Raw genomic sequence first — 24,895 nt, forward strand, 5'->3', positions numbered from 1 at the left:
GTATCTGTTCTTGCACAGGTTAACCCCTGGCATGGGTTTCAACGCCCTTCCAAACAAGTTGACTTTAATTTTTTGCTTCCTTGGGGTTAAGCTCTTGGTTGCGCTTGCGTAGCCCAAGCCCGCCCCAGAGTGTCCTTGGTATCACACTGCCTCCAAGTGACGCGAAGTTTCTTTAGTCCGCTGCTTTTCATTGCACTTTTGCTGGTTGCACTAGCGCTGCGAAGAAGGGCACTTTCGATAGTTGGTTGCGCTGGCTCATGCACTTGAAGGATTAGCTTGCGTGTTGGTTTCAACTGTGGCGTGGATGGATTGGGTAAAAGCACGAAAGAACTTAAAAAGTTGGTTGATTTTGATTCAGGTCAGACTGATAATGGAGGGGAACTAAGACGTAAAATCTGAGCCAGGGGTTGTTTTGAAGGCAATTCCCGTCCCGTCGTCTTTGTTGTCTTCTATTGTGCTGGCACACTCACTAGCCACCTTGACTCGTCCTGCACCGCCACATCCCCCGCCCATTGGCTACCAGGATGGCGGCTGCTGTGACATGAGGCTCGTGCATACCGTGTCAGACATTGAACGACAAGCGTCGAGTGGCCCCTTTCCAACATGTCCAACGACCTCAGTTTCAACACCACCCCCATCTTCGCTTCTCGTTTTCCGGTCAAGGATCACGGCCGCCCGGTTTAGCGACACGTGATCAGGCTAAGGATACCATGACGTGAACCAAACGGTCCTTCCCCAAGCTCTCTAGTCCCGCCAAACGCCCCAAGTCCAAGTCCGTCTTCTCCCCGGCTCAGGCAGCCCAGCCCCAGACGGGCACCAAGATCCCATCAACATGGCGTCGCTCCAGGTTAGAGGCCCGGACTTCTCCGTCACCAAGCAAAAGGCCATCGAGGATGCCAAGAAGATGCAAAAGCTCGTCACCGAGCAGTGCTCAAAGACCGGAAAGGACCCCCCTCAGTACCGCCTATCGGAGCTCATCGGCAAGGGCAGCTTCGGCCGCGTCTACAAGGCCACTTCTCTAACGACAAACCAACTGGTCGCTGTCAAGATTATCGACATTGAAGAGAGTGATACTGCCATTCCCAACCCCAAGCTTGCCGACACATACAGCGACTTGCTCAAGGAGATCAGCGCCCTGAAGTTGTTGAGCGACACGGGCGCAAAGAACATCAATCATGTCATCGAGGCCCTGCCAGTAGGCCAGTCCATGTGGATGATCACAGAGTACTGCGCTGGAGGCAGTGTAGCCACTCTCATGAAGCCAACCTCACCCGGTGGTCTCCAGGAGAAATGGATAATACCCATCCTGCGCGAGGTGGCTGAGGCAGTCCACTGGGTACACAAGGAGGGCATCATCCACCGAGATATCAAGTGCGCAAACATTCTCGTCACCGAGGTTGGAGACGTTCAGCTCTGCGATTTCGGTGTTGCCGGTGTTATCGAGACCAAGTTTGACAAGCGTTCAACCGTCATCGGCACGCCGCATTGGATGGCCCCCGAGCTCTTTGATCCTGCTGCCTCGTACGGCACTGAAGTAGATATCTGGGCCTTTGGTGCCATGGTTTACGAGATTGCCTCGGGCTTGCCGCCTAATGTGGCGGCTGGCATGGATTTCAACAGGCTGGGCTCCTATCTGAAGCAACATATCCCTCGCCTCGAAGGTGATCGATATTCACCGGGCCTGAAGGACCTTGTGGCGTATTGCTTGGAGGACGATCCCAAGAAGCGCCCAACAATCGAGGAGGTTCAACATCATCGATACATACATAACACGCAGGAGATGTTCCCGACATCCACTCTAGCACAGCTGGTTAAGGGTTACAAGTTGTGGGAAGCTAAGGGCGGAAACCGCAAATCTCTCTTCTCTGCAGGAGGAGCCCAAGGGCCCTCGGATTTCGCGCCGACAGGATACGAAAACGATGAGTGGAATTTTAGTACGACCGCTGCATTCGATCAACAAGTCCTTAAGATGGATAATGACCAAGCGGTCTACGATGTCTATGGGTCTAATATCGACCTCAGGCAAGATGGCTACGACGATGCGTCACGCACCCAGAAGCCAAAGTCGCGCCGACGTCCTCCGCCACATCTCCCTTCGGTTAAGGCGCCCCTGGAGAAACTCTTTGATCCGAATACCATTTCGAACTATGAGGACAACTCCCGAGCGTACTATGGTCGTTTTCCTCCTCCCTCCCTGGACTATCCCCCTCCTCCTCCCCCGGCTTCGGACTTGCCCCTGCGAGATGACTCGTCCCAGTCCCAGGGCGTGAGGGAATCTCTGATTGATCTTGACGCGTCTTTGGACGGGAGCAACCTCTCCGAGTTTGTTGATATGAACACCATCCGGGCGGGGGATCCTAGAGCATCGACAGACTATGACTTTGGCGATGTGTCTTACAACAAGCCGCCACTTAGTGATCCGGAACTGAACAACAATCGGCGGACTCAAGATTGGAAATTCCCATCAATGGCTCCGCCTGCCTCTGCGAATCCGGAGATGTTTAGGTTCCCCTTCAATGATGACCAGGGGCCGAGCACCAGCCGTCTCATTCACCCACCCACTGAGCCAATCCAACCGTCCTCTCAGTTTAATGATCTGGCAGTTCCTTCACCAATAAACAACCGAGCGTCGTCAGGGAGTCTCATCGATCTCGATATGAGTCTGGCAGACCCTATCAATGATTATCCCCGACCGTCTACATCACACTCGGACGTAGGCTCGATAGCTGGCTCAGAAATGGGCGGAGCGAACCCGTTCGAGTTGGAGAAGCACGCCTCTCTTTACGTGATGCCCAATACTATCCGGGAACCCTCCATCTATGTATCAGACGACTCGGAGTACGCCAATGCCATCGCGGATCTCTCCCTCAACGACACCCAACGGCACGATCCCCAACCGTCATTCCAGCAACCACAACCGCTATTCCAAGCCCAGCAGCCACCGCCACCAGGACCATCCCAACCCCCGCAAACAAACGGCAGCGAGAGGCCATACTCTTTGAGTGAATTCGCGGATACGGACCCCGAGTCATTCACCCCCCAGCCAACAACAATTGCTGAGATCCCCCGCCAACCGTCGCCTCTACAGGAGCCGCCACCATCGTTTCAAGACGATTACACCCGCTCGTTCCAGCAAAGGCCATTCCTTCCACCTGCTCCCACTGCGCCTTCGCCCCAGGTGATGGAGGGTCAGGCGTCGTCTGAGCAGGTCAAGGAGGAACTTCGTCGTATGGCCATGAGCCTCAGCGACCATCTCAACCAAGCGAATACATACCTGTCAGGCCTGCCCATTCGTCGAGCGAGCACAACCAGGGTCGAGTCTATCGGCGACACGCCTTGATCTACTACAGTTTGCATTATCAAGTCAGGATAGGTAGGAGAGATGATGTAATTTGGTCACACTCGGGATGAGTCTGGAAACATCTTTGGGCCTTGGATCCGGGACGGATGCCGTCTTGCATGACATGACGTATGATCATGAATCTTAATCACGAATAGAATGCCTCAATAATAGTCTTCATCCCACCTCTGGCTTCTTTGTTTGGGCTACCTATTGAAACCCAATCATGTCTCCCATCAACAAAGCCTGGTACTTCTCAATGGCCTCGCCCAACTTGATCAACACGCCTGCAGCCAACATCTTGACCTCATTCTCCTCCCCGCCGTCCTCTCCTCTCGTTCTCTCGAATACCATGGCTACCCACTCCCTCGTCTCCATCACCTCCCTGCCCTGCGCTTCACAGAGTCGACGCATGTCACCGCCGTTGACCTCTAAGAGTGAAGCCATGGCCACGAGCCATCCCTTCATAGCACCGAGATCGCCCAAGACATGTACCCTTACGCCGAGAAGTAGATCCCACAACTCCGCCGTCAGCTGAGGAAGCGAAAGTGTGGAAGGACCCGCGGCATGGACGATGATACCGAGGGTCTGCAGATACAGTGCCAGGAGGGCGGGGTTGAGGATGATGGGCTTTGCGGAACGAAGGGCGACCTGGAAATGAGCCGTGAGCGGCGAGAAGAAGGACGACGCGAGGAGAGCAGCCGTGGTGTTGGGGATGGCGCGCACACGAGCCTTGGACTTGGTCTTGGACTTGTAACGTGCTGTGAAGCTCTGCAGCTTTAGGATATCGGGCCCCGTGCTGGCGTCAGCAGCTTCTGCGGCCAGAGGGGCGAGGAAGGAGGATGTTAGGGATTGGGAGATGCTGTCAAGGGCATTGGGCGGGAGTGCCTTGAGCTGGGAGGCAGGGAGGGCGTTGTTGTTGCTGTTACTGGCGGGCTCGAGGTATAGCTGTTCCATCTTCTCAGGTAGCCGCTTGGATGGGAAGGCAGCAGCTGACTGGTACTGCGATACTTCAAAGCCGGCCAGTTCACGCGCCGATAGACCGATGGTAATGAGGATCGAGGTTCGCTGAGAAAGGGAGTAGTCACCCTCAAAAAACGTGCGTGCGAACCAAGGTGCCATGGTCTTGGGTTGGGAGACCACCAATGCAATCATGCCCTGAAGTCGCAGATCTTGGAAGTCGTCCATCTCAAACTTGTCCTGTATGCCCACAAGCAGCCCAGCCAACTCGTCGGCATGGTAGCTGACCTCGGTGCCATAGTTCGCCTTGCGGCGGATGAGAACCGGGGCGGTTTGCAGGGCGAGCTTCTGCTTGTCGTACGATTCTGAGTCGCGGAAGAAGGTGATGAGGTCTCGAATGTAGACGGGAGGCTTCGGTCTGTTGCGCTCAACCAGCGTAGCATCGTCATCGGAATCCTCGGGGTCGGAGTCTTTGGAATAGGGAGCGAGATCGTCATCTTCTTCATCAGAAGAACCGACCTCCTCTATGATAGCCTTTGGCTTGACCTCGGCGATAAGAGGCTTCTTCTTTTGCTTTTGTTTCTTCTGGGGAGGTTTGGGTTTTGTGGTAGACTTCCGAGGCTGGGTTAACGTTTCTGTTGTAGGATCTGATAGGATGGGCTCAATGGGTCCTATAACGTCAGAGACCTTTGTGAGGCTCTTGAGCTGCTGCGCCTCTTCGGTTTCCGTCTCTTCCATCTTGAAATCCAGTCGTTTCTTGTTGTCGTCGATAAGGGCCGAGAGGGATTCTCCAACAACTAGACCGAGGAACTGCGCCCTGGCTTGGCTTGAGCCGATTCTGTTGGAGATAGTGGTCATGTATGAGCCTGCCCGCATGAGCAGAGTCAGCTTGATGGGCGAAAGCCTGTGCACGTAGCCAGCAGCGAGGAGCAAGATTTGAGTGTGAACTGGAAATTGTGAGTGCTTCAGATTCTACTGGTTTGGACAGATGTATCTTACCATCCTGCTGTAGTATTGCCGCATGTTTTATGTACAACTCATCTCCGAACTGAGCGAGAGACTTCTCCAAGACAGTAGTAATAGCATCTCGGTCCTGTGAAAGGGCAGCTATTACAGCACGGCGGATACCGATGCCGTCGCCAAGCCCAGCACCCGATGATGAGGCGCACCAGTCTATCAGGATATTCTTTCTCGTCTCATCATCTAGGGTTAGTTGCTTGATTATGTTTGCAGCCGCAGAGACTTTTTCGTCGGATGATGTATCGCCAAGGTCCAGGTGGCCCAGATGCTTCTGGGAAATATGCTGGAGAACAAGATGGAGTATTTTCTTGGATGATCGTGGCTGGCTGAAGGCCAAGTTGACGAAAGAACTGGGGGCGACACCTTTCGATAGGAGAAGTCCATCGATGGCAATCTTGATGAGGGTTTCTAGGACATGATGAGCAAAAGGGATCAACATAGGCATCCTATACAAACTGACCTGAGTGATGAAGGGATAATGACTTCTGGAAGAGATCAGAGCAGAATGTTATCTCTTCGGCCCCGGGTGAGGACTTGACCCATGAAACAATGCTGTTTCCCATCCATCTGCTATACTCCAGTCCATCGGCTATCCACTGACTCTCGTTACGCACTCGATCGCGCCCGACAATCTCGAGGGCCTCAGCAGAGACGGACACGATCTGGCCGTTTGTGAGTAGAGAGCCAAGTTTCTGCGACTGAACTCTCTGAAGACCCGCATTGGTAAGCTGCTTAACTGACGAGGCCCATATGTCGCGGATCGATTCGAAGCCATGGAGGAGAGAGGCTAGCATATCCAGGAGAATGCCGAGGTTGAGAGAAATATCACTGCGCTTCTCCACTTTCCCGCCCAGCCGTGATTCTTGAATGAGAGCTCTGATCTGAGTCATGGTCGCGTTGAGACCTGTTGAGCTGCGGAGGCAGCGTAGCAGGAGCTCAACATGAGGTTCCTCTGACGACCCATCGTGCTCGGAAGCTCCCTCGACAAGCAGCGTGTAGTAGTTTGGTACAATCTCGGAAACTAGAAGGTGCACGATGGCGGCGCTCTTCGGGTTTGGAGTTTGGAATGAGAAGCCGTGAGATGCGGGCTTGTCGCCATTTAGGAATTTTAGGACTGCGACGAGAGTGTCGTAATCTGGCTGGCTCTTGAGAGCGTCCAAAGCTTCATCCGGAGTCGAGATGGAAGTGACCTTTTTATGCTCAATGATCGGCTTCACTTCTGTGAGGAGCTGTTGAGGCTCGTTTCGAGGTTTGAGATAGGTGGTGCTGACGGGGGTGAGTAGGTCGTCCATGGTGATGGTTGGCAAACCATATATCGATTATACGCGACAAATGCCCGAGGTCTTTCAATGAGTTCTTAGAAATGGCTCATGCTGCGTGAGGAGATAAATATTAAAATGCAAATAGAGTGCTGAAGTTGACAAAGTCAAGTTTACAAGCTGGAGCTGGTAACTGTGATACTAAGCTGGCTGGTGCCTCAGTAGGCTCTGGTGGGGTGTGAGCCTTCTGCAGCCACGGGCCGCCACAACAGAAGCTTCCACTGCAGGTACCTCGTGGAGCTGGGCTGTGGTACCAGGTTTAATTCTCAAAACTTATTCATATCAGTAGATTTAGGAATACAGTTATAGATCCGTTGAGAATTCAATCAAAACAATAAACAAACATGTTTTCCCTCTCTTTTCTCTCTTTTCCTATATATGGCCGTCATTCCTTCTCGCTCCTGCCTGGTAAAGACCGTCAACCCGAGACATTCAACCCCACATTCACCGACGCTCACCGAAGCTCACCGCGCCACCTGGAGCAATCATGACGCTCCCCGCGAACGCACGGATCCCCCAGATCTGTTCTGCCTTGTGCACCTCGACCATCTCCCCCATCTTACACCTCCTACACCTCATTTGCCCCTCAATCTTTAGAAAGCCCGATTGGAATCCTTGGGCCATGAGCGTCGATACTCTAGAACCTGCTGCGGCGGCGGCTCCTGCTTCAGTGGCCGACATTGAAGAGAGACGATGGTAAGGGAGCTAGCTACCTAGTCGACGATCCATCACCTGCTGACCGCAACCAAAGGAAGTATCTCAACCACATCCGTCGAAATCCAGGCCCCTATACCGACCCCGATGCTACCGGTCCCGAGTTTCTCGAGCAGTTTGACAAGTTCAAGGTTCTGTAAGTCGTCCCGCCCGAGCTATCTGGAGCTATCGTGCTAACCCAGCCAGCGTCATGTCTGTCTATAACCCCCCGAGCTTTGATCCGTACTCGTACTGACTACAACAGCGGCGCTGGTGGCCTAGGATGTGAAATCCTCAAGAACCTCGCCATGTCGCGATTCAAAAACATTCACGTAATAGACATGGGTCCGTCCGCCACCCCCTCCACCGCTACTGACATGACCATCAGCTCACGGCGCTCTCCAGATACCATCGACATCTCCAACCTGAACCGACAGTTCCTCTTCCGCAAGTCCGATGTCGGCAAGTACAAGGCCGAGGTGGCCGCCGAGTTCGTGCAGAAGAGGGTCAAGGGCGTGTCCATCACGGCGCACAACAACCGCATCCAGGACTTTGACGAGGAGTTCTACAACCAGTTCCAGCTCATCATCTGCGGCCTGGACAGCATCGAGGCGCGTCGGTGGATCAACGCCATGCTGGTGTCCATCGCGGAGGAGGGTAAGGACCCCGATGCGATAAAGCCACTCATCGACGGCGGCACCGAGGGCTTCAAGGGCCAGGCCAGAGTCATCATACCATCCATAACCTCGTGCATCGAGTGCCAGCTGGACATGCACGCCCCACGTGCAGCTGTCCCGCTCTGCACCATCGCCTCGATCCCGCGACAGCCCGAGCACTGCATCGAGTGGGCCCATGTCATTGCTTGGGAGCAGGAGAAGCCGTTCCCCAAGCTCGACAAGGATGATCCGGAGCACGTCACCTGGTTGTTCCAGAAGGCCCTGATCCGCGCCCAAGAGTTTGGCATCTCGGGCGTGACGTATTCTCTAACGCAAGGTACCATCAAGAACATTATCCCGGCCATTGCATCCACCAATGCCATCATTGCTGCCGCCTGCTGTAACGAGGCCTTCAAGATTGCCACTGGCTCGGCCCCATGTCTGGGATTCGAGTCCAACTATATGATGTACTCGGGAAACGACAGCATCTACACCTACACGTTCAAGCACGAGAAGAAGGATGACTGCCCCGTCTGCGGACGCCAAGCCCGCCCTCTCGAAGTCGACCCCAAGACTACTCTGCAAGACCTTATCGACTCGTTCGCTGTACGACCCGAGGCCCAGCTCAAGAAGCCATCCATCCGCGCCGAGAGCAAGACCCTGTACATGCAGTTCCCTCCTGGCCTAGAAGAGCAGACCCGTCCCAACTTGAGCAAGTCACTCAATGAGCTTGGTCTTGAGGAAGGGCAGGAGATTGTAGTAACCGATCCCGCATTCCCCCTCGAGTTCAACTTCTTCCTCAAGTTCAAGACGAGTTCCTGATCGGGGGGTCAGGAGATAGACACGGCGTTGGGGATTTTTTTTGGGCATTTTCGGGCGTTGGACATGATGATGCAGAAAAGACTATGACGACGCAGACACAACCAAGAATAGAAGGAGTGAGCATCGATTGTCATGATGAAATGGAGAAGAAATGACTGGCGAAGATGAAGAAGGTGGTCATGGTATCATTCCTTTTTATCTAACCGTAGAGACCGCAAGAAAAAGATGAAAACAGCAACAAGACAAGACGATTATGATACAGCCGCAATAGAGAACAACCTAAACAATCAAGACTCCCCAAGAACCATGCATACTTGCCCTGTTGACTACCGCACCATGTTGACAACCTGCTGCTCAAGCTTCTTGCACTTGAGCTTGAGGTGCTTGACAGACTCGAGGAAGAGCTCGTCGCTGTCCCACTGCCCCGTGCTCTCGATGGAGAAGATGAAGTGATCCCTCCTCCGGCCCAGCTTGACCTTGCCCTCAAACTCCTCATGCCGCAGCACCTCGCGGCTGACAGTGTCCTTCATAGCATCCACCACCACGGCCTTGGTCTCGCCCTCGTGGCCCTCGTAGCCGCTACCAGCCTGCGCAGCCTCCTCAGCGGTGACGCGCTCAAGACCAATGACACCCTGGGGGAAGCACTTGGCAAACTTGTCGGCGTCGGCACCCAGGATGGGCTTGGTGATGGTGATGGTGGGCAGGAGGCGGTACGAGGCGGTCGCGACGGGGGAGAACTTGGCGTGGTCGGCGCCGATGCCCTTGTGCATGTGCATGGCGAGGTTGATGGTCTGGCGCGGGCGCAGCTTGGCGATGAGGATGTCCGGGTTCGTCGGGGCGATGGCGTCCTCCCCGCTAAAGTACTCGGCCTGCCTCCCCGTGGGGACGAAGACGATGTCGCGGGCGTAGACGTGGGCGTTGTTGTAGGCCTTGAGGGGGTCGTTCTCGGTGGGTGAGGCGTCAGGGTTCACGGTGCACGTCACGTTGAGCTCGAGGCGGACCGTGTTGTAGTCGAAGCAGCCCGAGAAGGGGTCCTCTCCGGGCTCGGGCTTCTTATACCACTTGAGGAAGTCGCGGAGGCCCTCCCGGCCGCCCTTGAAGGGGACGAGGCCGAGTCGGTGGGCGAGGACCTCATCCTGGATGACGGACGTGTTGTTCTCGATGTAGACGTTCTCGACGGCGAGCGTGGGGATCTCGGCGAGGAGGATGCGGCGGAAGGCGTTGGCGAGCGAGGCGTCGATGCCGACGAGGGAGAAGGACGACAGGAACTGGTCGTTCTGGTGGAAGCCCACAGAGAAGCCCTCGCGGAACCGCTCAATGGCGAAGGCGGCGTCTTCGCCGGGGTGGTGTCCGGGGTAGTCGGTCGAAGAGATGTTGGTCACCGTCTCCTTGTTGATGCCGACGGTCTGGCGCATGGAAAAGTTAGAACGACAACAACTTTAAGAGGTATCAATTGACGTTACCTGGCGGCGCGCAGTTTCCTCCGCATCGGGAGCCCTCCTCCACGCAGCCTGCTGTGTGGGATGCATCTTGAAATCACTATGCGCTCGCGCGGGTTGGATATAGGTACAGACAGGTTGGAGTGAAGGGCGATGGCTGGTAGAGAACCAGAACCAAACAATTTTTTGAAGGGTGCCCCTCCTCGGTGAGCGGTGAAAAAAATCAAGGTGAGCAGCTGGAAACCAAGGTGAACAAGTTCCCCACATAAAACTTTAGAAAGGCAGGAGCAGGAAAAAAAGGACCCACTGCAGCACGGCGCAGAGATGGCCCCACCCCGAGACCGCCGACCGGTGACCTGGCCTAAGCTTCGGTGGCTGTTCCATTGAAATGTGAAAGCGGACCGGCGCAGGAGAGCCCCACCAGAGGACGACCGGAGTTTTGAAAGCAAAAAAAAAGAATGGGCCGATTTACAAGACGAGCGTGAGTCGAGGGGCAGATGTCAAATCATGTGGAGTGTGTGGGATGGAAAAAGTGCAATCAATCAATCGCAGAATTGAATTATCAATGCAAACCATGATAAGTGTCATGATTCATACTTGGCAGGTGTTGTGTTTGCTCTCATCAAGACCTGCGACTTCGGCCTCGCCTCTAAACAAGGAAAACCATAGAGATCCCTGGGAAAGCAAGAAGCAGAGCCTCTCGCTTACACGGCCACAATTGCGGTGCGGTTCCTCCGTTGTCCAGCTCGCCGCTCACCGGGCCGGCCTCGTAGCCCAGGTTCAGATCAGCACATGCCCACACCCCCAGCATTCTCCGCGACCTAGACCCCTGGGCTGCGACTCGCTCTCCCTCTCGGGCAAGGATCTCACGGACGAGCAACTGCGCAGCAGAAGGCGTCACGCGCACTCTGATCCCCCGCTGCAGAGCAGAGATTCCCCCATCGCTTCCCTGTCCGGGCAACCCGGACGACGTCAGTCCCGTGCCCAGCTTTCCAGTAGCCCATCCCTGTCCCAGCAGAGTACTACCTAGATGATGCCGGTCACACGTAGAGGCTCCCTTGGAGTCACCAGAACGTAACCGGTCCGGCCTTGGAGATTTCTGCCAGATTCTAAAACTATATAATGCCTGTCCAGTTCCCTCTTGGTGTCGATCTGTTTGTTTAATCCATCATCACCATCAAAGCAATCAATCAGCCTTGACAATCAAGACTCTCAAAGCCTCAATCAACTACACGACCAAAACCAAAACCACAACCAACCCTCTACAACCTTCAAGATGCTCTCCTTCGTCAAGTAATTCACCCCCGCCTCAGCTCCAATCAAAACACTCGCAATACTAACAAAACTCAGCTACACTCCTCGAACTCACCCCGAGCACAAGAACAAGGACCACTGCCGGGTTCCTTCTACGCCTACGGCTGCTATCCCTCGCACCATGCCCACCGAGACCCCGGCTGTCGAGTCCAAGCCTGCCGTCCCTCGATCTGCTCCCTCTACCACTGCCACTACCTCTTGAGTCGACAATTCGGCTTCATACGCATCATGTATCTTAATTAATGTCTGGGGATGAATACCCATGGAGTCAGGTGTTTTTTGGGCCAAGCAATAGGAAAGAAGGAATTAATAAAAACTTCACATCATTTTGATAACCTCAAACCACTCTCATTTTCTCATCTCCAACAACTTGATTAACCCAGGAAAAGTTCAGAATCCAAAGAATACATTAGCTGAGTGCTTCTCCCGACCAATTGATACACTATCTAAGCTCTAAACTACAGTTGCTTGGTTATTTCGTTTGTTTCATGTGCTATTCATCCTCAACTTCTCTCTACCCATGTCCCAGTCTTCTTGCCATTATTCAATATCCTCCATGTTCCATACATTGACGCCTCTCTTCTCGACGCTCCCCTTCAGCTTCTGGAGAACTGCCTGTCTGCGCGCCCTCTTCTCCATCAGATCGCCCTTCTCTTCGCGGCTGAAACCACTGAGCTTCTTGCGAGGGGGAGTGGCCCGCACCGACGCACCCAAGGAAACGCTGCCCGCGAAGCTGTGCCGAAGAGTTCGCGCAGGCGTCGAATCGGGAGAGAACATAATGCTCTTCCTTGCCTGAGGTGTCATTGGGGATCCCTCTCGGCTCGAACCGCCCAGATGGACCTTGCGCAGCTGGTTCTCTAGGACGTCAATGTCTCCACTTCGCTTCTCAACCATGGCCGTCATCTTGGTAATGGTACGGATCACGGCGTCCACCGTTGGCACGCTCGTCTTGCCCTTGCCTGAAGCGCTCGAGACTGATGCAATTCGTGTCTTGAGCAGCGTCAGCGATTCTTCCGCCTCGGCAACAAGCTTCGAGAACTTGGCAAACTCCCGTCTGAGTTCATTCTGCTGTGTTGCTTGCTCCGCACTCAGTGGCATAGACCGTGTCACTTCGGCCTGGTCAGGGTCCGTCCTGATCATGAGGATCTTCTTGAGATCTTCCTGCTTAGCCCGTAGGCGGTGCATATCTCTTGTCAGTTCGTGGCATGCGTCGAGCTTAGCTTCCAAGTCACGAACACGACCATCCTCAAGATCCGGGTACAGCTCGTTGTCCAGAACTTCCCCAAGCTCATCAATCTCGCAAAGAACCCAATCATCGGGATCCTCGAGGTCATCCTTGGTTCGTCCACCTTGCTTGCATTCCTCAGTGTGACCCTTGATGAATGACTTGACAGTGCGCGCGTTGAGGCCGAGCGTGTCAATCATCGAGTTGATATCTCGATAGACTGCCTCGACTTGGCTTGGGATACTCTCCTTGGCGGGAGGTGCAACGTTGGAGTGAGCAACGAATTCATCTAGCGTCAAGCTGCCCTCAACCTCGGATGCGAGAATCTTCTGCACTTCGTCATCCTCCTCATCTACAAGTGGCTGGGTTTCCGCTGCCTCTTGTTTCGCCTTCAACTTCCGGTGCTGGACCATGAACGGATCCTCTGGCGCGCTGGTATCCCTACTCGTGATAGAAGCCCCCATCTGAGACTGTCTGGGTCCAAGGATTTGCGATGCCATTCCGGGAGCGCTCACTGACCTCATAGCTTCCGACCTCATCACTCGGTTTGGTATAGCACTCCGAACCGGGCTAGGGGACCTGGGGCTGGTCGCAGTTGGGCGTGGGAACAAGGGAGCATTGCGGCTGATTTCGCCAAACAGGGGCCGGGATGATTCTTGGTTGGCCCTGCTGCTACCAAGAGCAGGTCCGCCCAGACCACCAAACGAGCTTTGAGGGGTGAAGCCAGGCGTGGGGGTTAGGCCACTGACGCTTGGGCTCAGATCTTTGGCAACGTCGATACCACTACCTTCCGAGCCATCGTCGTCATCCTCATCCTCATCCTCCAGATCACTCTCATCCTCAGTTGACTCGGGAACCGAGGGCACAAAGGAAGGCTCCTTTGAGGGGGCCTTGGGAGCAACAAAATCGGGAGGCAACGGAGCATCGTTTGGTTCCGCGGCGGGCTTCTTTGCTGGCTTGGTAAAGTCTGGTGGCAAGGGGGCACTTAGTGCAGCCGTCGACTTTTCTGAGGGCTTGGACACATTGACAAAGTCGGGCGGCAGTGGGGCGTCTGTTGAGTCTGCAGGCTTGCTCGTCTTCTTCGTCGACAGGAAGTCTGGCGGTAAAGGAGCTGCTTCGGGTTTAGCAGGAGCTGTCGCCACTGCGAATGGATTAGAAGGAGCAGCAGAAGTAGCTGATGAAGAAGACGAATCGCCGAGAGGAAAGGCAGTCCTGCTCGTGGTATCAGGAGGCAGGGGAGCGTCTTGTTCCACTTTGACCTTTGGTGTGTCCGCATCAGGGACTGACTTTTGTCCGAAAATTCCTGTATATCCAGTCGTCTTGGCCGCCGTTTGTGGAGTTCCAAATATGCTTGCCTTGGGCGTGTTTTGCTGTGATCCAAATAGACCTCCAGGCTTAGGCGTAGCGGATGAGGATCCAAACAAGCCACCGGGCTTTGGGGTTTCTGACTTGGTACTGAACAGAGTCGACGAACCAAACTTGGAGGGCTGTCCAAAGACAGAGCTTTGGGGGGCAGGCGAGGTAGGAAACCCAAACTTGGATGGTGCTGGGGTAGTTGTCGGGGTGGTAGATTCGGGGCTCTGGGGCGTAGGGAATAACGAGCTTTTGGGTTTAGCAGGAGTCTCTTGAGGCGTCTCAGCAGCAGTATCCATATCATCATCCTTCGCCGCGGATGTAGTAATGGTGGGTTTGCTAGCAGCGTCGTTAAGAGCGGAGCCAAACCCACTTCCAAACATGGAGGATTGTCCACTTGGTTTAACATCGTCCTTGGCAGATCCATCTGGCTTGAATGAACTCTGTAGCTTGAAAGGAGTGGAGCCGAATGGATTGCTGGAAGGTTGATCTGGCTTGGATGGGAAAGCTGTCTCGGTTTTAGAGGTAGAGGCAAAAGGGCTTGCTGCCGGCTTGTCTCCACTGCCAAATACACTGCTGCTGGTGTTGTTGTTAGAAACGGAAGCGAAGCCGCTTTGGCTGGCGAAACCAGCAAATCCCCCAGAGGCGCCTGATTGGTTAGATGAGGCTGCCTTGCCAAAGGGGCTGGTGTTGTTGTTGTTATTCGCAAAACTCGAGAATCCAGACTGTCCAAAAGCAGGAGTCGATCCCGTTCCACTTGATGCAGCCGCCCAAGGGGAGCTCTTCGCGCCCAGTTGTGACGACTGTCCAAAGCCAATAGCGCTGGGCTTGCCGAAAGCTGGCGCGGAAGAGGGTGCTGCGTTGCTGAAGCCGCTCGATCCAAACACAGCACCACCCGTACTGGGGGCTGCGGCGCTGGAGCCTCCTGAACCCCAAAGCGAAGGCTTCTGTCCGAGTTGAGAGGACGAGCCAAACGCAGGAGCGGCAGCTGATGAGCCGAAGGCGGAGGCGTTACCAAACGGAGATGCAGAAGATGCTGCTGCCGCTGGAGCCGCCTGAGCTGGTGCAGGGGCAGCAGAGCCCTCTACGGCAGTTAGGTGAGGATAGGATGTGCCTTGCCTGATGGAGTCGTTGTAGACTACCCACCACGCGCATAGAATACCCTCATGGGTCAGAACCCAGAATCCAGGAAGGGGTCCTGGTGATTCCTCCAGCTCGACATCCGAAGGGATGGGCTTGTAGACCTTTTCCGTGCCAGACAAGTCCAGCGCAACGCCCACAGGTGTCGAGTCATCCATGGAGTCGGTCATAGGGAGAGTCGGTCTCTTGGTGTCATCCAAGAACTCAGTCGTAGTGAAAACACCAGTGATGGAGTCGGCCGGTTTATCGGTAGCCAGAGCGGTCTTGGATCGACTCAACACACCCATCTCAGTGGCAGCCGTAGAAGAGACGATGAGAAGGTCCTGGAGAGCTGGTGGGAAATCCCGGAGTCGGAGAATAGTGTGGTGGGGAGTCTTTTCTGAACCAAAGGGCTCAACGGGATCCGTTAGCTTTTGGAAGTTGAAAGATGATGGCGGTTGGCGCGTGATGATGTGGTAAATGGATGTTGGTGGAGACTCGTTGTTCGATGTGTGAATAGACAGGAAGAGGTTGTTTTCCAGCCAAGTAAGAGATGATACTATCAGGGTGTTAGCCTTACTGAGGTCTTGTTAAATATCTTGAAATCGCTCACCGTGAAAGTCGCCCATGTTAGGGGGCTTGGGGATCTCCCCCTTAGCTTCACCTTCCGGTGTCATCTGAGCTATTGTGCCATCACCCAATCCCGCGCACAGCTGCTTGCCCTTGGAGCTCCAGCTGATACAGCTGACCTGGTTCTTAAGAGGGTTGCTGATCTGACGCTCCTTCAGATTCGCCATGTGCAAGTTGCCGCCGTTGGTTACAATGGCACACAGCTCAGCCTTCTCGGGTGTCGGGTTCGGGATCATAGCTCGCAGCGTCTCGCCATTCGTCGACAGCTCAAAGGCAGAGTTTGTCGAGCCCGAGAGGAGGCTCTGGACTTCGTAAACGGCCAATCCACCACCAGATTCAGCTGAGAGAATCAGGTAGTTCTCGTCTGCGGTAAAGGCGAGTTGCGACACCCGCATGGGCATCGCAATCTTGAGCTGAGGCTCGAATGCGCGAATGTCAGAGTCGCCATTCTTTTCTGATTCGAATGCTTTTCGGACGGATTCGGTGGTGGCGATGATGACCTGGTCGGGACCGGCAGCAGCGACAAGACCCTTTCGCGAAGCAACACTCAGAAGCGACGCGGTTGAAGATGGAAGAGATGACCACGCAGAGGTCAGACGAACTTTGGCGTCGCCGGCGATGGTAAGAAAGCCTAGATCCTGTGTTTGGCGCAAGTGGTTAGCATGACCTCAATGGGCGAGCAAAACAAATCCAGCGTCAAGATGCCATCAACACAAGCGCAAACTCACCTCTGTCTGGATAGTCTCCAAATCAGGACCTGAAGTAAGCCCTCCTGCTCCGCCGGCGCCCCCAAGCATCGAGTTTCCAGAGTTACCGAAGCCGAAAGCCATGACTATAGCAGAGTGGCCGGCCTTGACTTGGAGAAGAGGACCCAGAGTTCAATAAATTTGCCCTTCGCATGGGAGTGGGCTGGGAAGACCGGGGGAGCTTTTGCTTTGCTTTCGCGCAAGGCTTAGGCAGGCGGTGGTAGGCCAGGGGACGTGCTCAGTACGAACGCCAGCAAATAATCGTGATTGGCCAGCTGAAGCGCCAGGAGCCCAGCAAGCAATGGATCGAGACGGATGGTTAGCCAGAATCTGGGGCGCGTTGTCGATGATGTCCAAAGAAGAAGAAAGTGAGTGTGAATTGGGACGAAGATATTGTTCCACGACGAGATTCGCAACTGCTTGCTTCAAAGAGTTCGCCTCGTCTGCAGTGACTTTTTGGAGCTTTATCATCACGTGCCGAAGCTCGAGCCACCGCCAACTACCAGCCTCTACCTGCGCGCCACAGCCCAATCAGAGCGTGTCCCTGGGGTAGCTCAACGACGTGCCTCTGCCTCTGGAAGGCAGCTTTTAGCCTCGTCATCAGCTCTGCCTTGTTAACCTCAACTCGTCGCTGTGAACCACGTCCCAACCACAAAGATACCCCCGAACGACTGTCCCAACCTGCGATACCGTGCCCGTCGATAACGCCTGGAATTACGCATAAATTGAGATATTGAATCGGGGAAACCAACGTCACCCACGATGCCCGGCTTCGACTTCTCCAACTACAACCGCAATGCGGCCCTCCACGCCCGAGGAGTTCCTCTGCCAAAGGCCACCAGTACTGGAACAACCATTGTTGGATGCATATTCGATGGCGGTGTGGTGGTGAGTACTTCTGCGTCCCTCTTATGGCGCATGCTTTAATTCTCTGGACGGGACTATCGTCATGACGATAAGAGCTCCCCATCACAAGCATCACCCACTGACATGGCCTCCATCGATAGATCGCAGCCGATACCCGAGCCACATCCGGCCCCATCGTCGCCGACAAGAACTGTGAGAAGCTTCACTACATCTCCCCTCAGATCTGGTGCGCTGGTGCTGGTACAGCCGCCGACACCGAGTTCACCACCGCCCTCATCTCCTCCCAGCTCGAGCTGCACTCCCTCTCCACCGGCCGCAAGCCCCGCGTCGTCACCTGCATGACCCTCCTGAAGCAGCACCTCTTCCGCTACCAGGGCTATATCGGCGCCTACCTCGTCGTCGCCGGTGTCGATCCCACCGGCACCCACCTCTTCACCGTTCACGCCCACGGCAGCACCGACAAGCTCCCCTACGTCACCATGGGCAGTGGTAGCTTGGCCGCCATGAGCGTCTTCGAGACCCAGTGGAAGCCCGACCTCAGCGAGGAGGAGGCGGTGAAGCTGGCCAGCGACGCCATCCTGGCGGGTGTCTGGAACGATCTGGGCTCTGGTTCCAACGTGGATGTGGCCATCATCACCAAGGAGAAGACGACATTGAAGAGAAACTACATCAAGCCCAACGAGAAGGAGCCCAAGCTACAGAGTTACGCCTTCCCCAAGGGTACGACAGCTGTGCTGAACGAGAAGGTCATTACTAAGAACGAGATTGGGCGGTACGTTAGCGTGGAAGAGGTGCCTCTTGACGACTCGAAGATGGATGTCGACACCTAAGCGCCTGGATTATGCTTGGGCAGTTAGATGGTTAGAGCGTGGCATGTAACAACACAATCCGGGTACACTATAAACTGGAGCACTGAACTTGTCTTCATTCGATCTCCAAGAGGTGACCATTGATGTTCGTCTAGAGGTGAACAGCTTCAGCTTGTTTGTTTGGCTAGCATTATGATTCTCGAAAGAAGCATCCAAGCTCCATGCATGCTTCCAGCTACACCCCATAGATATGTCCACTATCTCTATGTGCAAAGAAGGTTACAAGAATAGAATAGAATAATAACAGCCGACCGATCTGCTATGCGCAAATCGGTGCCATGCAATCGCCTCTGCCAGGCCACGAAAGCCGTAGCCCGTGTTGGGGATTAAATCATCGCTAAAAACCCCCCATCCCAAAATCCAAGCCCGGTACAGAAGCGAAGATAACTCCCTTTGTCCAAACCACATCATTGCTCTCCATGAGCAACGTCGCGCTCGTGGTATGTCGTATGATCAGTCAAGTGTTGCGCCTAAGTCGGTGCATAGAGCACAAGAATACTCCTCCCAGAAAACCCATGAATCCCAAATGCGATGCGCAACTCAAACTCCGATGAAATGGGTATGTCGAAGATCTCATCATTATCGTGGTAGGCGTGTCAAATAAAGCGGCTCGTGAGCTCACTTCCGTCCAAACATGGTTCGGGTTCGAGATTTACTCCGAGCCTTCTTCTTGTCCTTTTTGGGTGCGCTTGGGTCGTCGTCATCATCGTACTTGGCTTTGTGAATCCTGTAGCATGGCAGTTAGTAACGGGTCACAATAAGACGTATGTCTCAGCAAATACATACCAGCTGTTTCCAACCATGCTCATACCCTTGGCTTCAGCCATACGATAGAACTTGGCACTCTTCTTGAGGTTCTTCTTACAACCTATGCCCTGTGCATAGCAGAAGCCAGCCTCAGCCAGTGCATCGACATCGCCCCAGTCTAGTTCTCAGTTAGTAACAACTCATCAACAGTTGAGGCATATCAACTCACTGCCGGCGATCTCAAAGCACCTCAGCGCCAGAGACTTATCCTGCTCTATGCCCCATCCGTTCATATGACTAACACCAAGTTCGTAAATGCTGAGAGCGAATTGCGCCTTTCGAGTTCTCCTCTCAATGACATCGACATGCTTGCCCTCCTTAACCTGATCCTCGTCATCCGCAATCTCGACACTGGCATATTCGGCCGCCTTCCTGAGCCATTCAACACCCTCCTTCTGGTTCGCCCGCATGCCCCATCCGTGACGACAGGCAAGCGCATACAAGAGCATGGCGGTAGGATCATTCAGTCGGGCTGCGTATCGAAGGTGATATGTCGACTCCTTCAGGGACCCGTTCTCATGGCATTCTATGCCCTTTGCGAGATGCTCCTCTGCCGACATTTCTGAAGCGGTGGGAGCTGCAGACCGAGCCGTAGGCGGTGGTCGGATCGTGCTAGCGGTGTCGCTGGTTGTGGTGGAGACAGGAGTCCTGCCTCGACCCCTGGGTGCATCTTCTGAAGATCGGGAGTCGTCGATTGAAGGTCTCTCGGGACTAGAAGGTGCCTGCGGCATTGGGGGCACCGCTGTTTCTGAGTAGACCTTTCTCAGATCTGTCGATGGTCTTGGCATCGGGCTGCTGGGTGTCAAGGAATCCTCTGGGACAATCTTGGCTGAAGAGCTGGATGGGCGGGTGGGAGGCGAAGGAGGAGCGTCAGCATGGATTCGCTGCACATTGCTAGGAGGAACCATGGGTTGCTCCCATCGGTAAGAGGCTTGTGTTTGATGTTCAGAGGGCTCGACTCGCTGAATAGTCTTGCCTCTGGGTAGTGAAAACTTGGAGTAAATGTACGATGGTGCGCCCTTGTCGTCGGTCTGTTGCTCCAGAAAGGCTTCGCTATGCATGCTCACTGGTGTATGGGCCGTGTCATCAGCCAAGATGAATGAGGGTTGACTATCGGAAGAGGCTTGTCTCAGAGGTGACTCCATACCAGGCGTACCAGACCTGCTGAGAGGTCTTGAGAAGTTGAAGGACGGTCGGGGGAGAGCAGACGTTTCCGAGCTCACTGAAGGCGATCTTTGAAAAGAGCCAATGCCCGGGGAAGTCACTCCGCCGTTAAAGGCGGCGCTCCCAGAAGAGAGCTTTCGTGGAGGTAACGAATGGAATGAGCTAGCCATATTACCGGTTGACTCTTCATCGGTAGGTAGTAAGGGGTAGAAACAGTGCTGGATGATCTCCTCGTGAACATGGTTTGAGGAGGCGCGAGTCCAAGTTCATCGAACGAAGGCTGCTTCGGCTTGTGAGGGGAGCCGCTGACAGATCCATTGATAGAACCACTGATTGACCCGCTCGGTCGTCGGTGAGAAGATAGTGAGGCAGCGTCTTCCTTTCGAGAAGGTGATGATTCGGTTCGCTTATCAGACTGCGATTGAGTTTCACTGCGCAACGGTGAAGGCGAGCGTTCTCTCCTAGCACCAAAAAAGGGGTCTGTCTCGTCAATCTGGTTTAGCAGAGGCCGAGACCGAGCTGGATCACGAGCAGGCACTGCTGGTATATCCTCATCTGGAGTAGGGGGTATGCGGCTCATTCGTGGATGCATCGAGACTGGTCGGTCGGCATCATCGCTAAACGCGTCCTCCAGCTCTACGTCCGTCCTCGGGCCAAAACTAGAACCAGGGCGATCACCAGCCTCAGACCCCGAATCTTGGGACATGGAGCGAAAGTATTCAGACCGCCCCTGAACAATCAAAGGGCTCTCGACGGTGAGGGGAGGAAGTCGGCTCACCCTGTTTCCCTCTTTGGCGCTCTCTTGTAATTGCCTTGCGAGCAACCGGCTCTGCATAGCAAAGGCGTCCAACGGGGACAACTCGGGGGGATTTCGCCGGCGACATGAAGGCGAGGTGAACGGAGAGGCTTGGAGACGGTGGAAATATTCGAATGCTGCGAGTCGGATCGCAAGTCCAAAATGGACGGTCGTGTCGACATGGTTGGTCGCTCTGAAGTACAACTCTAGCGGTAGAGTCTGGTGCCCATGCAGATATTACTATTATGGAAAATCGAATGCGCTATGCGGAAGCGTAACTGAGGTTGTCCCTCTCGAGAGTTCCGCCAAAAATGAAAGCAACCAGAGAGTGTAGCAGGAGAGTTGGCTGTATTATTTCGTTGCTTTGACGCTCGGTTGCAGCGAGAAAGGACCAGGATCCGAGATGGTCGGGAGAACAGGCCGAGCGATTGTCAATGAGCAGGGGGGCACCGGTATTAACAAGGCGTTACAAAGCTGCGGCAGACATTGGGGGTCGACAAAGAATGGATGATGGCGAACAGACGTCAGGAACGGCGAGACGAGGGTGACGGCGAAAGACAGCCAAGCAGTGATCGGCGGCGGAAGAGGGATCTTTGCGCGGGCCGCGCTATGCGATTAGTGCCACGAGAAGCTCGATGGAACGGAGTTGAAACGAGCGACGGCCACTACGACCAAGAGGAAATCGGCGACGCAGGCGGAAGACGGGGTTCGAGATTGTCGGAGATGTGAACGGCGCAACGCGGAGCCGTGCTATGCTATGTATGTATGCTATGCGGCGGCGGCGGCGGCGGTGTTGTTGACGGGTCTCGGGTCTTCGTGGGGTGACGGGGCGACGCCCTTCCTTCGTTGATGGGGCCAAGATGAGACGAAGCGCGAACGAGTATTAGAACGAGGGGGAGGGTAAAAACACCGAGAGAACGAGCGGCCAAGTATGCGAATGACGACTCAAAAGAAAAGAGGAAGCGGCGAGAACAGGGGAGTCGTAGTAGAGTAGGGAGGATGGATGGTGTTTGTAGACGGGAAGTAGGATTAAGGTCTGAGGTATCTGTAGAGAGCATAGACTTGCGGCCCTAGCTAAGGTAGTGTCTCTCTCGTCCTTCCCCCCAAGCAATAGCCCCCAAGCGCGAACAGGGAACTAATTTACCTTGCCCTGGGTGGCTTTATTAGACCTTGGTTACAGTGCAGAAGATTGATGGATGGATGCGATGTGGAAAGAGTGGAGAGGAGGTGATGGATCATGGATGGATCCCGTCGGGTCCCTTTTGGATGGACCCAGGGTGGAGGGATACCGGATGGGGAGAGGGAGGTCTCTGGCGTTGTGCTGTGCAACACTCCAAGAGGACAAGGCATTTTGATTAGGCCGGCCTTGCATTACGCTGTATTCTGCATCCAGCCAGCCCAGCCGGAGAGTGACTATCAAAGGGGCTTTGCCTCCTCCATGTCATGCCATGGATCCAAGTGCTGACTGACCTCTTGATCTCGCCAACTTCGCCTCAGGTTCTCAATGTTGTTGATGTGGATGCCTTCTCTCCACCGGGTCTGTGCTGATGAGGTGTTCTGTACATGCTACACAGTACTGGGCTGCACAAGATCCAATTCTCTCAGAGGGCGTGGCGGCGCAGGGATGCACCGACAATCCATGTCCAAAATACGAGGCCCTTGACCTGCACAATTACGCTGCATGTTTCTCTCCCCGCTCTGCACAACGCCGACCCTCGTGGCAAGTCTAATAAGCTGGCCCTCTAGACCACCCCCCATGACCGAAAGGAGGCGTTCTCTTGGACTCGAATAGTCCCACCCGCTCCCAGGACCATCACCAGGGTTCGACTTTACATTGACGGGCGGGGACCGAGTCCAACTGAAGACGGAGGCATGTCCGTCTACAGTAAAGGGGATCTCGAGTGTAATATGGATTCAAGTCAGCCGTACCCAGGGAGATTTTATTGCTCTCCCGTCAAGGCTACCAACTCGGGAAGGCAACCTCTTGCTCGCAGTTGCATCCAATTTCGCTGTTTTTCAAGGACCAGCAGCCGCGGTCGCACAAGCAAAAAACGGCCTCGACGCCTCATTTCGGTGCCTTGCATGCGTCTTGCACATTCTACCACCCTACGGCCGTCATTGTTTTCTTTATTCTACCACTTGATCCCCTGCTTCTTCCCCCATCTCCAACAATAACTGTCTTGCTCCCTTGTTCTCGTCCAAAAGCAAAGGGGACTTGTCAAAGGCCTCCAGCGTGTGTCTCTCTCACTTGTCAGACCCCAACCCAAGACGACGGCAAAACAATGAGACCAGACCAGGGTCGGCCGGCTTGAGGCTCCACAGACTCCATGGCTCCAGTGTAAAGTACTTGTCTTATTGCAGCCACTTCCCAGTCTGGGGTACATGCTCTAGGCCTTCCATTGTTATCTTTGCTATGAGAAGCCTATTATCTGACTGTCAGAAGGCATATGCCTGGTGATGGATGCACTACCTGGCCATTGATAAACCGTTGCCGGTCAGACTCAGCCTCGAGAGCGGTCTACATCTGCCAGACAACATCTTTTAGCGCTGGCTCTCGTTGTCAATGGTTCACCTCGGGTCGGGTATCTGAACCTCGCCTCTCTTCATCGCCCCCTTTCAGCTCTCCAGGATTACCCTACCCTTTCCTATCTGCCTGTCTGTTCTCGGCCCCTGGCACAAAGGTCTAGACAATGATTGCTTGGCCGTCTGGACTCTTCCGATCTCGTTTAGCCTTGTGTGCTACGTACGCACGCACGTATGTAGCAACAGTCTCGCCTGGCCAGGCTCATTTGTTGTCTTTGACGGTCCATCCAAGACCCAGTTCTGCATGCCAGCCGAGTTGAAAACAGCCACAAACATAGGTCTCGTCAACAGGCCTCGCCTCTCAGCATACTCCGTACTGTATGCGCCTCCGCCTCCGCCTCTGCCTCTTGATTACGACTAGTTCACGCCCGACCCCAGTTCTCTCTCACTCACGAGTTTTTTTATAGCAACTGATGACCAGCGCTAGTCCACCAAGACGGCGACCCGGGCCACAAAGGCAAATTGCACGCGTAAACGTCTTTCTTTTCCGTCTTTATCGGAGCCTTGACGTGGAGCGCTGCAACTGCTGCTTCAGCCGCAGCGAATGGCGCAAATCATAATTCTTTTTACCTCAAGGGTCAAGCCACGCCGTGTCACTGGTGCCAGATGGAGTGCGGCCTTGGATGCCACGACGGCCCACGTATTACAGAGCCTGACGCAAGGGCACAGGGAATGACGCAGGCGGCCCTTTGTTGCCGACAGCGGACGGAACAATTGGATCACACCTCAAAACGGTTGCTAGGTACTCCGTACATGTGGCTACGGTTTCACCACTGTCATGGCCGAATCTTGCATCTACCCGTTCCACCAAGGGTACTGTACAGCATCTGAAGTTCTTCCTCCACCTGACAGTGTGTAGTACAATACTTTGCAAGGGAGCGCAGAGATCGCTAGCAGCCATTGTTCCGTCCCTCACCTGTCAATCGTAAATGAACGATCACCCGAGATGGACCAATCAGACACTCTGTCTGGACTTCTCCTGAGTCCTCTTACACAGCCCATCCATCTATCATACAGCCATTGTCTCTATAAGAGAATCAAGTGGTCAAGACGCATTCAAGTCTCATTTTGAGCCTCTTCACTTTGTTATGCCTTCTCCAGCGGCACCTACCAATGAAACACCTCCCGTCACACTGTCCAGCTTCCGACCCCGGTCCTTATCCCGCCGGTGTT

At 54.4% G+C, this 24,895-nt stretch overlaps 7 protein-coding genes across 7 annotated transcripts; 3 read left to right on the plus strand and 4 right to left on the minus strand.

The window, feature by feature from the left end:
* Positions 1-832: 832 nt before the first annotated feature.
* MRS44_000658 (uncharacterized protein) lies at positions 833-3,340 on the plus strand (the record flags this gene model as incomplete). The annotated part of the gene is made up of 1 exon (XM_046267458.2): positions 833-3,340. The coding sequence occupies one exon, from the start codon at positions 833-835 to the stop codon at positions 3,338-3,340; it is 2,508 nt and encodes an 835-aa protein (XP_046138553.1).
* A 210-nt stretch (positions 3,341-3,550) lies between these two features.
* MRS44_000659 (uncharacterized protein) lies at positions 3,551-6,612 on the minus strand (the record flags this gene model as incomplete). The annotated part of the gene is made up of 3 exons (XM_046278204.1): positions 3,551-5,247; positions 5,300-5,728; positions 5,781-6,612. 3 exons carry the CDS (start codon positions 6,610-6,612, stop codon positions 3,551-3,553), a joined length of 2,958 nt encoding a protein of 985 aa, XP_046138554.1.
* Positions 6,613-7,126: 514 nt separating this feature from the next.
* On the plus strand, positions 7,127-8,810 carry MRS44_000660 (uncharacterized protein; the record flags this gene model as incomplete). The annotated part of the gene is made up of 3 exons (XM_065624147.1): positions 7,127-7,335; positions 7,391-7,489; positions 7,598-8,810. The coding sequence occupies 3 exons, from the start codon at positions 7,127-7,129 to the stop codon at positions 8,808-8,810; spliced, it is 1,521 nt and encodes a 506-aa protein (XP_065479862.1).
* Positions 8,811-9,136: 326 nt separating this feature from the next.
* On the minus strand, positions 9,137-10,339 carry MRS44_000661 (uncharacterized protein; the record flags this gene model as incomplete). Its single annotated transcript, XM_046280667.1, has 2 exons — positions 9,137-10,216; positions 10,274-10,339. 2 exons carry the CDS (start codon positions 10,337-10,339, stop codon positions 9,137-9,139), a joined length of 1,146 nt encoding a protein of 381 aa, XP_046138556.1.
* A 1,764-nt stretch (positions 10,340-12,103) lies between these two features.
* On the minus strand, positions 12,104-17,107 carry MRS44_000662 (uncharacterized protein; the record flags this gene model as incomplete). The annotated part of the gene is made up of 4 exons (XM_065624148.1): positions 12,104-15,819; positions 15,874-16,528; positions 16,619-16,741; positions 16,886-17,107. The coding sequence occupies 4 exons, from the start codon at positions 17,105-17,107 to the stop codon at positions 12,104-12,106; spliced, it is 4,716 nt and encodes a 1,571-aa protein (XP_065479863.1).
* Positions 17,108-17,398: 291 nt separating this feature from the next.
* MRS44_000663 (uncharacterized protein) lies at positions 17,399-18,333 on the plus strand (the record flags this gene model as incomplete). The annotated part of the gene is made up of 2 exons (XM_046270491.1): positions 17,399-17,524; positions 17,644-18,333. 2 exons carry the CDS (start codon positions 17,399-17,401, stop codon positions 18,331-18,333), a joined length of 816 nt encoding a protein of 271 aa, XP_046138559.1.
* A 657-nt stretch (positions 18,334-18,990) lies between these two features.
* On the minus strand, positions 18,991-21,178 carry MRS44_000664 (uncharacterized protein; the record flags this gene model as incomplete). Its single annotated transcript, XM_065624149.1, has 4 exons — positions 18,991-19,099; positions 19,159-19,297; positions 19,349-20,477; positions 20,519-21,178. 4 exons carry the CDS (start codon positions 21,176-21,178, stop codon positions 18,991-18,993), a joined length of 2,037 nt encoding a protein of 678 aa, XP_065479864.1.
* Positions 21,179-24,895: the final 3,717 nt, after the last annotated feature.

This window comes from Fusarium solani (genome assembly GCF_023522795.1).
Source record: "Fusarium solani strain SB1 chromosome Unknown bctg00000000, whole genome shotgun sequence".
NCBI lineage: Eukaryota > Fungi > Ascomycota > Sordariomycetes > Hypocreales > Nectriaceae > Fusarium > Fusarium solani.